General features: G+C 59.8%; 1 protein-coding gene across 1 annotated transcript in view; it reads right to left on the bottom strand.

Moving 5' to 3' along the window:
• Positions 1-8,827: 8,827 nt before the first annotated feature.
• Positions 8,828-11,797, bottom strand: part of FBXL18 (F-box and leucine rich repeat protein 18) — a 28,904-nt gene continuing 25,934 nt past the window's right edge. Inside the window, exon 3 of the mRNA XM_007447088.1 lies at positions 8,828-9,011. Within this exon, the coding sequence (XP_007447150.1) occupies positions 8,855-9,011 (157 nt within the window). The 3' untranslated portion in view covers positions 8,828-8,854. The remainder of the gene's footprint in view (positions 9,012-11,797) is intronic.

The raw sequence follows: 11,797 nt of genomic DNA, 5'->3' as shown, positions 1-11,797 counted from the left end.
CCCCTCCACTAATGGCTGGTGCATACTTGTGCTGGTCCACATTTTGCTCTGCACAAACTTATCCTTTTTTTCTAACCAAAACAGATATATACATATATACAAGATCTCGCTACTTGACTTTGGGATTAATATACCGTGAATATTTTTTGTTTTAATAGATCCGGAGACGATCTGTTCTTGTTGAGAGCTTCATCCTAGAATATGCTTTTTAATGAAATTATGTTTTTATGTGTGTGTTTTTCTGTTTACATCTCAGAATTAATTTCATCTGTGCCCATCGTAGAAAGTCTGGAAAAAGAAGAGAATTAGTAACACACACAAGGAGAAATCCTCCCACCCACAGGAAACGTGCCTGCATTTCCTTCCAGTCATTCTTTCAGTCACCCGTTTTCCTCCCTCGTTTGCTGGTGGGCTCTGAGCGCAGGACGGATGGGAGAGGGAGTGGGAGAAGCCCGCGACGGTGTATCCCTTTCCAGTTGCTGATACTGTGTCAATCACCACAGCTCTGGAAGTCAGGAGTCTGACACAGGTCTCACTGGGCTAAAATCAAGGTGTCACCAGGGCCGTGTTCCCTCTGGCGACTCCACGGGAGAATCCACGTCCTGGCTTTTTCCAGCTTCTCAAGGCCACCTGCATTCCTTGACTGGTGTTCAGCAGTGTAGGGCTGAATCCTTCTTAAGCTTCCCTCCTGGACTTCCAAGGACCCCTGTGATCCCATTGGGCCCATCAGGATGACCTCCCCAACCTCCCCATCTCAAAGCCTGCTGACTAGCAAACGTAATTCCACTTTCCCAGTAACCTAGCATAGTCACAGGATCTGGGGATTAGGGTGTGGACGTCTTTGGGGACCAGATTCTACCTCTGCAGATGCCCGGGCCTGATGCTGCCAGGACCCAGGCCCAAAGCCCATGTACGAGGTGAGTGGGAGGGAGGAACCAGGGCTCTGGCTGAGACCACACTCCTCAATCCTGGAATACCCGGCTGGAGGTCACTGCCCTCCCTGGACACAAATGCAAATGGCGGGGAGTCACTGTTTGGTAGGATTTACGTCATCTTAAATGTATTAATTTTAGTTTATCTGCATTGCTCATTTGTATGCCTTAGCAGTCATTTACGTCCTGGGGGATTAGTACATTCGAAATGAGGGAACGTAGCAAATAAAAATACCCGTGGGTGGGAGCAGCTGGGAGCTGACCTCCACGTTCTGAAGCCAGGGACTGAGACGGGGGCTGTCACCCTGTGCAAAGATGCTAAACCCACTCCCTAAATACAACTCTAAGCTCCTCCCAGCCTTAAAAAATTCCCACTTAGACCCAGAAATTTCACTAACGAGAGTCTCTCCTAAGGAAATAATTCTAAATATAGAAAAACGCTCCAGCACAAGGCTGTCCAGGGCCGCTTTCCTTGGAAGACTGACTAATTAGAAACAACCTAATTGTCCGACAGCGGGGGACCAGCGGGCCTGTGACAGCAAAGCCTCATCATTAAAAGGATGAGTCCGGGAGAACACAGGCAAGATGCTTTCATCGTGGTGAGTGTAACGCTGCACCGGGAATCAGATGATCACAGCTACAGATGGTTTTTAAAAGCAGGGAACAAAGGCTTGAAGGACATTAACAAAAACATCAGCAGACGTTCTCTCTGGCTGGGGAGGACGGGGGCGATTTCTCTTCCCCTTTGTTCTACCTCTCGGAATTTTTCAAGTTCCCTGGACGAACATAACAGAAAAGTCTACCTTTAAGTGAACTGGTTGTGTTAACTGACTGGTGTATAAAATTAATCCAGTCCCTTTGTGTGGGTGTGTGAACGTGTGCGTGTTACACATGAGTGTGAGTGCATGTGTGAGAGTGCAAGCGACAGGGAACTGGAGTGTGCGTCTGAACGTTGAGCGTGACTGGGTGTGAACGTGGATGCATGGGTGGGAGGACAAATGCTACAGGTATCAACGTGTGTGTGCAAATGTATGTATGTGAGTGGACGCATGTATACACATGGGTGTGAATGTGGGGGGGGCATCAGTGTGGGTGTGTGACCGTGTGTGATTACATACCAGTGTGAATCATGCAAGTGCTCGTGTGAATGTGTGAGATGGGTGGGGTTTAAGTGTGTGATACGAATACGAATATGGGGCTGTTTGTGGACCTGCGAGAGTGGGTGTGACTGTAAGCGTGAGTGTGTGAATGTCAGGTGTGCGCAGGAGGGTACGGCCGTGAGCGTGTGCGTTGGAGTGCGTCTGTGAATCTGTGTGCAGTTGTGAATGCATGTGAGCGTAATCATGAGTGTGTGTGAACGCTGGGTGTGTGCACACACGTGAAGGCCCATGACTGATGGCGCGTCTCTGGAGGGGCAGCCCCCCTGCCCGCCCTGCGGTGGGGAGAGGACTCCCCGCAAAACTGTCCGCCCGGGAGAGGCCCCTCCAGCCCTGGAAACGGGCGCCCCACACCCCCCAGCACCTGCCTGGCTCTGCACACGCTGCACAGGGGGCTGCAGGAGCCCCCGACACCCTGGGCCTCGCTGGCCGCCGGTGGACAGCCCAGCCCCGGCGGCCCCTCTGCACGGGCTGTGCCCCTCGCATCTGTCCACCATCCTGCCCCCAGCAGGGAGGAGCGCCCGGCGAGGGCCCAGAGTGGCCGTGCTGCTCCTAGACCTTCCCCATCGACTCCCCCAGGCCGGGAGCCGGGGCTTCAGCTCAACGTAAGAGCCAGCCAGCGGCCGCATGACAAGCATGATGCGGACCTCGCAGAGGAGACCCTGGGGCGGGGCCCAGCCAGGCTCCGCCTCGGCGTCTCAGGCTTGAAACCCAGAGGGTGCCCATCGCACAGGGAGGACAAAGGAGAGACGCCAAACAAGGGACATCGGGTCCTCGCTGAGAGAGAGGCCTGGTCTGAGAACACGGAAGAGCCCACCCTTCCGCAGAGGCCTCCCTGACCCCCAGCCCAGACTGCGGCCCCTTTCCCGCCGTCCCCTCCCGGGTGGCACTTACCACGGCCGGGAACGCAGCTCAGGTGGGCATCCCAGCCAACAGCCAGCACCAACAGCCCCACATATGAGTGAAGGTGCTTCCAGAAGATCCAGCCCCTGCAAGAGGCTCCGGACGTGGTGGGACAGGTGGACCACGTCGCTGGGACCTGTCCCTGCCCCACGGACGCCACGAGCATCTCCAAAAGGCTCCCTACAGCCTGGCGTCGGGGTGGTCTGTCGTGGGGTCCCCTCAGCCTTGCTTCTCCCCCTCCCCACTTACCCATCACCCTAATGATCGCGTCTCACGCGTGTGTGAGGCAGAGCCCCCAGGATTTCTCCTACCTGCACGCCCATCTGATCTCCCCCTGCTGCTGCCTTTGGACACAGCAGGGCAGAGGGTCGGTCCTGCCCCTCTTTGGAAGGTCACTGCTGACCCCTTGAAGGACTGTCCCCTCAGCTTTCTCCCCGGTTCCCGGTCGGAAGTGAACCATGGTGGGGAGTCCCGTGGGTGTGCACCAGGCTTGGGGGACCGGCTCAGGCAGGCCCGGGAGGGACGGAGGCTCCTGTCTCCACGCTGCCACTGCAGCTCAGGCGACTCTGGCCTCGAGGACCAACCGGGGGCTCAGGAGGCATCAGTGAGCCCTCCTCGGTCCACCTGACGGTCCCTGCCCTTGTCACTCTGTCCTGCAGCATCCCTGGGGCCCAGCTCTGTCCACGGCGCCTCCCAAGTCCAGGTCCCCACTCCTCCCCAGACGTCTGCCCTGGGCATCCCCGCCTCAACTACCACCTTCCATCCCCCTCTGGCTGCGGGCAGAGCCCCTTCCCAGAACCCAGGTCTGGCGGAGGAAGTATGTGCCTGAAACTGATGCTGCAAACAAGCCAGTCACAGCAGGACAAATGCTGCTATGGTTCCACCCGTATGAGGGCCCTGGGAGAGTCAGGTTCAGAGAGACAGAAAGTAGAAGGGTGGGTGCCAGGGGCTGAGGGCGGGGGGCGGGGGAGGACAGTGGTTAGTGGGGCAGAGTTTCAGTCTGGGAAGATGGAAACGTTCTGGAGATGACGGTGGTGATGTGGCTGCACGACGACGAGAAGCTATTTAATGCCACTGAACTGTACACATAAAAACGGTTAAGACGGTAAATTTTATGTTACTTACTTTTCACCACAACTGAAAACTACAAATATGTGTATTAAATAAAAAATGAAACTGACTCAGTCCCCACGGGCCCCAGATAAGGGCTGTGCCGACTCTGTCTCTGCCAGCCTCACGGAGCCCTTGGGCAGGGAGCAGCCTCGGGCCACACCAGTGTCCCTGGCCCCCTGCCCGCCAGCCCCATCCTGGCCTCGCCCCTCCTCACAGCAGTCGCCTGCTGATGGCCCCTGGCAGCGCCTGGTGCCCCGCGTTGGGTCTCACGTCTCCATCCAGGGACCCCCAAGGGGCCAAGCACAGCAGCGGGTGACCAGAGCGCCACTGCCTAAGCTCGCCCTCCGGGGCTGCAGAGGAAAGGTCAGGACGTGCCCCTGCTGGAAGGACCACACAGGTTTTCTAAATCAGGTCCACTTTATTTGAAACTTTTCACATGCCACAAATTTACATGAAAATACCCATTCAAAATGTAGCTGGAACGTGAAATTCAGGAGTGGCCTCACCGGAGGACAAGGAGGTCGGTCATCAAAAGGCAGGTGACGTGTATTCGGTCATGTAGCACCTGGTCACGCGCATGCCGTGAGAAACCCTGGCAACTCACCTCACCCCTCTTACTATTGGTAACGTGCTAAGCAAGACTGTCCAGTCAGAGGGGCCGGCAGGTGGGCGATGGTCAGAGGGCAGCAGTCCTGGGGCTGAGCACCGCCGGTGGCTGCGGGGTGCCACGTGCCCACGGCCACACGTGAAAAAGCACCCTCACCTCTCGTACCCCGCCCCCCCAGTGCAGTGGGCACGGCGGGGAGGCCTCTGGGGCCGGCCGGCTTGGAGTCTGGCGCAGTGGGTGCCCTGACCCTGTGACATCAATGCAAAACCTCACACTTCACTGGCTTTTGAAAGAGCTTTAGAAAGTAATTTAGATGATGTTGGTTGGCCTGTGTCGGACCCACAGTTTGTGTGAATTCCTGTGGGTATTTGTTCATCACGCCCAGTGGAATCCTGCACCCTAGACGCAGACAAGACCAGCGACCATCCCTGAGCCCCTCGGCACAACCCCACCCGTCCTGTCAGGGGGCAGGGGGACTGGGGCTGAGGCCACAAGGACCACAGGTGTCAGCATCCACGTCCCCCGCACCTCGGGTTCTGTGACTGAAGCCGTGGGAGCCTGCTGCCACGGCCGCGCTGCGTCATATCCTCACCCACGAACTTCTCTTACTGCTTCTCACAAGGTCTCAGCAATTTTCAAATCCTAAAGGAACAAACAGTGAGAACGAGAGGAAGCAGGAGGCTGCCGGCTGCTCCAGTGCCACTCAGAGGAGGACGCGAGGGTGGGCCCATCAGGGCAGTTCCCCTTCCTGCCAGGCGGGGCCGGGTGGGGGAGGGGGGCCTGAGACCCGCCAAGGCCATGCACCCAGGGAGGCCCCTGACACAGTGAGGCTGCAACTGCTGGCTTCAGATTCCCCCGGCCAACTTTCCCAGCCCTGGCCCCTGGCAAGCTTCTGCCCCCTGGGCCGAGGGGCCTGCAGCTCTGGATCCTGGCGCAGGGGGTTAAGGGAGTGTCACCCTCAGCACCCAGCCCTGCTGACCTGCCCAAGGAGGGGCGTCGTCCCAGGCCTGAGTGGAGAGGCCCTCGGGGGCCTTGCGTTAGAGGGACCCTCGGACCTGTCTCCTTGGGTCCTCGGATGGGCAGCTGACGGGTGGGGATGAAATCCGTGCCCTTGTTGTATGAGAGTGAAGTGCCCTTAATCCAGCCCCCTCAGCTCGGAAATAAAAACACTCGCACGTGACAAAGAGAAAAGCCACTGACAGCAGGGAAGGGGGCCTGCGGGTCTCTACTCTCCTCAGGCTCAAGAAGCCTCCCTGGGGGAGCACCTTCAGGACCGGTCAGCTAGGCTGCCTGATGCTGCGGCGGCAAAGCCACAGCCCTGGGAGCAGGCGGGACCGAGGGGTCTAGGGGCGAGGAGGGGCCACAGGCAGGGGCAGCCTCAGGAGGCCGGGGGTTTCTCTCTTTAACAGAGACATCTCCCTGGTCCCCTCCTCCCCCATTCCCACCTCCCCCAGTGTCTGCCTCACGCACACACGTGCACACACACGTGCACACACACGTGCACACCAGGAACAAGAGCCCGTCCACAGCAGACTGCACTCACACGTGTAGGCGCACAAACGTCCATGCACGCGCACGCACACACACGCGCACGCACGCGGGCGCCAGTGCTGCCCAGTCCCCCTCAGCAGGCAGCACGTGGCCCGTCGCTTAACAGCCCAGTTCTGCCGACTGGGGACCACTAGGGTGGGCTCTTCTCCCGGCGTAAAATGCCGCAGGATATAAACTGCAATTAACACCGGTGCCAAAATAGCACTTAGCGGGAATAAGCACATTAGTAACATCTGGCGAATCCTGTCTTGGGTGCAGAAGCAGCGGAAATTCTTGCTCTAAGTAAAGGACGGTTGAGGGCGACACTAAAGATACAAGGCCTCCTGTTTGGGGGCTGCTTTCCAAGTCAGCTCGTGCCCCAGCCTCTCGTGAACGGCCCCTCCCAGCCCTGTTTGCTGGCATAAGTGACACTGCTGGTTAAAACTGCTTGCTCATGAGAACAGGCCATTCGGGCCAGAGCACGAAAACCATGGCAGCCTGTGGATAAATTCTTAGTGGAACGATCATCCTCTGGCCTGAGCCCGGGTTGCTCTGGACGAAAGGAGATGTGTACCCAGGGCCCCAGGGGTCCCGGGGTCGGCCAGACCACCTGCCCCCATCCTGGGCCGCGTCCCCCTGCCGGTCGGGCTGTAACTGGCCACGCTCTTGCTGTGACGGCAACAAGCAGTCAGTCCCCACAACACCCTTCCTGATCACCCTCCCGGTGGTCTCAAGGCGCAACTGAAAGACATGCCCAGAAATGGGCTGGGGGACTCTCACCACCTCTCAGACCCTCATCTACAGCATGTGGCCCTAACGAGGGCCTTGGCCCTGTCTCTCCAGGGCCCAGGGCAGCCTGGCCTGCCGCCTGCATGGCCAGAGGAGCGGGCCCGGTTGTGACTCTCAGGCCAGGTCAGGACTACGGAGGGGAGGTCTGCAGGTCTGGGGGGGGTCCCACCTGGGGGCAGCCGGCAGACAGGTCCCTCTGGGCAGGAGGCAAAGAGCCGCCAGTGGAAGCTGAGGAGGGAGGGAGGAGGGCACCCCACGCTCCAGAGAGGAGACAACTGCACCCTCGGCAAGAAAACCACAGCGCAGGGGGAGGAGCCCCAGCTCTACCCGGTGCTGCGGGGAGGTGAGAGCAGGGCCGGGGCCGCGGGGACGGGTGGAGGCCACCAGACAGACTGCGCTTAGGGAGAATCGACCGGAGCACTCGGGGGCCTGTGTGCGTCCCGAGACCCTGGCCCTCCGAGCACTTCCACCATCGGAATGCCTCCTGGACCCCCTCGGCCTGGCAGGGCGGGGGCTGCTGAACTGTCTGCCCCTTGAGCACCCAGGGAGGGGCAGGCGAACACAGGCCCAGGGTCCAGGTACCGGGCCCTGCAACAGGCAAACTATAGGACACGCTATACAACACGGGGCGACCATCACACGGAACAGAGTGGGAAGTGGGCTGGGCTGGGGGCCACAGAGTGGACGGCAGCCGAGACGGGCCGCAGCGGTGAGGAGGGTCTGGGGAACCTCCACCCCCAGCCCAGAGGGAGAGGGAGGCCGGGGCGAGATGGGCCCAGCCCCTGGTGTCCCGGGGAGGCAACCTCTGCGGAGACCCAGGTACCCCCGGCTGGGAGCCGCCCCGACGCCACCCAGCCTTCCCTGGAAGTCTCCAGGAGCGTCACCGGGAGTGTTGGGCAAGACGCTGGGTGGAGGGAACCCACCTGGGGCCCCTCAGAAGCCCACCAGCTGCAGGGATGACGGCTCTGGGGGGAGTCTCGCGGCTGACAAGGCAGAAGCACTGGGTGGCACGTGGCGGGAGGCCCAGGACACTGGGAGGACATCCCTCGTTTTGGGAATAGCTGCGTTGCATTTTTTTTAAGTGCTAAATAAAGCTATCTGAAACGGGGTAATGTGATCACTCCGCCAGCCCCACACATCCCTTCTGGGTTTTAATATTTCAAGGTTTTCTAATGAAGCAGGTCTATCCGTGTTTCCCCAGAAACAGAGACCTTCACAGGGACCTGCAGCTTCCCTACCCAGCAACCCGCTGCTGGCCCGAACCTGTCCGATGTCATGTGGCTGGACGCATACCAGAGGTGTAACGGGGTTAAATGGAAGGAGGGGAGACCCCAAATCTGCCACAGCACCTGCAAGCCCCTCCCTGCCTCGGGCTCACAGCCGCCCCTCCACAGAGCCCGAGGCAGGTGACCAGGAGCACAGGGCCTCTCCTGGGGGCTGGGGGACGGCCATGGGGTCACGTGGCGCTCTGGGGACCTGGCCCCCAAGGAGTTAGTGTCCTGGCGATGGCTGTCTCAGCCCAAGATCACGCCGGCCAGGCCCGCAGGTCGCCCGACAGCTGGCCCTGCCGCCGCTGCCTCACGCATCTCAGCCAGAGCGTCACTGAGCACAGACTCCTCACAAGAGGAGGCCCCTAAGGGCTGGGGAGAGGGCTTCCTTCCTCCGGTGACCCACCGGGCATCCGGGGTCCTCGGGCAGGGGAGCGGTCGCGGCGGCCGTGGCACAGGCTGGAAGCCACACACCTGACTGGGGCAGTCCTGCTTCCTCGGCCACGGAGACGCAGCGGCCACAGGCGGCGACGGGCCGGTGGGGGCCCACTCCTGTCACCACCACAGATTTGGCGGTTCCTCGGCCACTCTGCTTTTAAATAAGGTGACCTCGTCCAGGTGCACCATGGGAACGTCTCGGATGACATCGGTCAGGCCCTCGTGGAGCAGAGGGAAGATGACGACGTTCAGCGCGGGCCGCTCGGCCTGGAAACTGAACCAGAGGCAGGCTGTTAGCAGGACCACGGAGGGAGGGACGGAGGGAGGGAGGCTGGGCTCAGGGCGTGGAGGTGGCCAGGGTCAGGCTGTGTCCCAGAGCACCGGCTGACGCAGGAATGTGCCTCCGGGGACCCTCACGCTGAGGCTCCAGGGAGCAGGCAGGAGGGCAGCCCGTCGGGGCTGGCCCCTGCCTTCCCGGGCAGTGGGGGTCCCTGAAGGGTAACACCCAGGGGGCTGCAGAAGCAGCATCTGTGGTCACTGGAGGCCCCACAGCCAGGACACCTGCAGGGGAGTGGAGAGAGGGGACAGGCGGCCAAACCCGCATGCCCACAGGCCACCCTCGAGGGACATGAACGCCCAAGTCAGGTGAGGCAGCCACTCTGCCAGGAGACCAAAGCGAGGTGGCCGCCGGCAGCCACGAGCCTTTGTCTGAACACGTGACAAGTAACTGTCAGACGACCCTCTCACCTTCCGCACCCACGGGCGACAGGCTCCACTCCGTGGGGTGTGAGACAATATCCACGGAGCATCTGCCAGGCCAGGCACCGCACTGGAGCTGGTCCCAGTGGCCGGCCAGTGAGGTGACCCTCTCCCTTCCCACCTGGAACCCGAGGTGACTCTGGTCATGGGAGAAACGTCCATCCCGTGGGGCTCAAAGGGCAAGAGGCAGGAAGGTGCCCACACAATTTGCCAAAGCTAAAGCCAGGTCCCAAGTCCCGCGCCTGCTTCACGGAACAAGGAAAGCGCAGTCCCAGCCTCCCCCTGCCCCCGGCCCCCCAGCAACACTGAGCTGGATCTGCTGGATTTACGACACGTGTAAGATGAACGCCAGAAAGGCACTCATAAAACTTCATGCTTTGGCAATAAAAATGCCGAGGAAACACCTCCCGGTTCTGTGCGCTGCGTTCTGCTCCCGGCAGCAGCGTCTGTGACCGCGAACCGGCAAGTCCTCACCTGCAAACCCGCTGTGCGATCTACTCTGCTTGAAACAAAATACCCTCAGGTGTGGGATGTGCATGCAAGGCTCCTGCCTGCCTGCCATCCTGAGGCTCTTAATGAGCTGCTGTCAAGATGCTGAAGGGGGATTAATTTCTCACCGAAAGCCAGGAATGCGGCGGCGTGCTGTCCCTTCCCTGCTGCCCTGACCGCCGACGTGCACGCAGGGTGGAGGGGCCGCCCCAGAATCAAACCGACTTCCTTCTCAAGGCTTTCTCCACGGTCGGCACCCGGGTCGGCTCCGACCTGGGCAGGGCTGGGGGGCCTTGCCCGCACCCGCCTCTCTGTAAAGCCCCTCCCCGGCCCGAGGAGCCTGCGCGGTCCCCCAGCTGCAGCCTCACTGTCCCCACCCAGAGTGAAGCCTGGAGTCGGCGACAAGACAGTGGACAGGGGGCAAAGGCAGAGAGAGCGATCACTCCCTTCCAAGTGCAGGGCTGGGGCTCCCCCGGGCAGAAGGAGGCAAGTTCTCGGCTGGGGCTCATGTGCGGGCCAAGAGCTCCGCGGGTTCTGCTGGGTCACCTGCACACGTGTTCTCATGTTCATTTGTGCGATTCAAATATAGTTTGAGATTTAGATAAACAGACACAATGAAATAAAATAAAACTCCTTCCAGCTACCCACGTTCAGAACTAGCCTGATGACCGACAGCAGGACAGGCCACCTCTTGGGACCACTCCCCTGACCGGGGCTAATCACATCACTAAAGACCCGAGGCTGCAGCCTCTGACCTGGAGTCACGAGGACAAAGCCAGGCCTGTGAGGTCCATGGGTTCACCTTCAGGCACAGGCGTGCGTGCCCTCCTGGCGCACTCCCCCCTCCCTGGGCACCCTCCTGTACATGCACTCCCCAGGTCCAGCTCTGCACTCCTGGGCAGCAGAGAAGGCAGAGCCCTGCCCCTGCAACCATGCTAGCCTGGATCCCACCTGGGGGCGACAGAGGCAAGATTTACGGAGCCTACACGCTAAGCCCGCGACAGGGGCCCCGCTCACTCGCTCTGAAACCTGCAGAGCAAGTTGCAGACATCACCGTGGAGACGCCCCTCCCCGAAGGGTCTGAGGGTGACTCAGGGCTTTCAAAAACACAGAGGTTCAGGAAAGTTCAACCATACTTACTCTCTGCCATTTATAACAGCCGGAAGGGAGATACCACATTGAAGAAAACTTTCTACCTGAGGCTGTTAAAAACACACCAAGGATTTAAAATGGTGCCTTCGGCTATCTGAAAAACCAGCTGCCCAAAATACCTTCCTTCTCTGAGCTTCCAAGGAAGCAGGCAAGATTTTGCTGGTTTTAAAACCATTGTTATGGGCTTCCCTGGTGGTGCAGTGGTTAAGAATCCGCCAGCCAATGAAGGGGACACGGGTTCGAGCCCTGGTCTGGGAAGATCCCTCATGCCGCAGAGCAACTAAGCCCGTGCGCCACGACTACTGAGCCTGCGCTCTAGAGCCCGTGAGCCACAACTACTGAAGCCCATGCGCCACAACTACTGAAGCCCACGTGCCTAGAGCCCGTGCTCTGCAACAAGAGAAGCCACTGCAATGAGCAGCCCGCGCACTGCAACGAGGAGTAGCCCCCGCTCGCTGCAACTGGAGAAAGCCCGCGCGCTGCAACTGGAGAAAGCCCGCGCGCAGCAACGAAGACCCTATGCAGCCATTAATTAATTAGTTAATTATTTTTTTAAAAGGCACCATTTTGGGGCTTCCCTGGTGGCGCAGTGGTTGAGAGTCCACCTGCCGATGCAGGGGACACGGGTTCGTGCCCCGGTCTGGGAAGATCCCACATGCC

Source organism: Lipotes vexillifer, unplaced genomic scaffold (genome assembly GCF_000442215.2).
Source record: "Lipotes vexillifer unplaced genomic scaffold, Lipotes_vexillifer_v1.1 scaffold625, whole genome shotgun sequence".
Taxonomy (NCBI): Eukaryota; Metazoa; Chordata; class Mammalia; order Artiodactyla; family Lipotidae; genus Lipotes; species Lipotes vexillifer.
The sequence above is the reverse complement of the archived record's forward strand: the minus strand, read 5'-3'. Positions and strand labels throughout refer to the sequence as shown.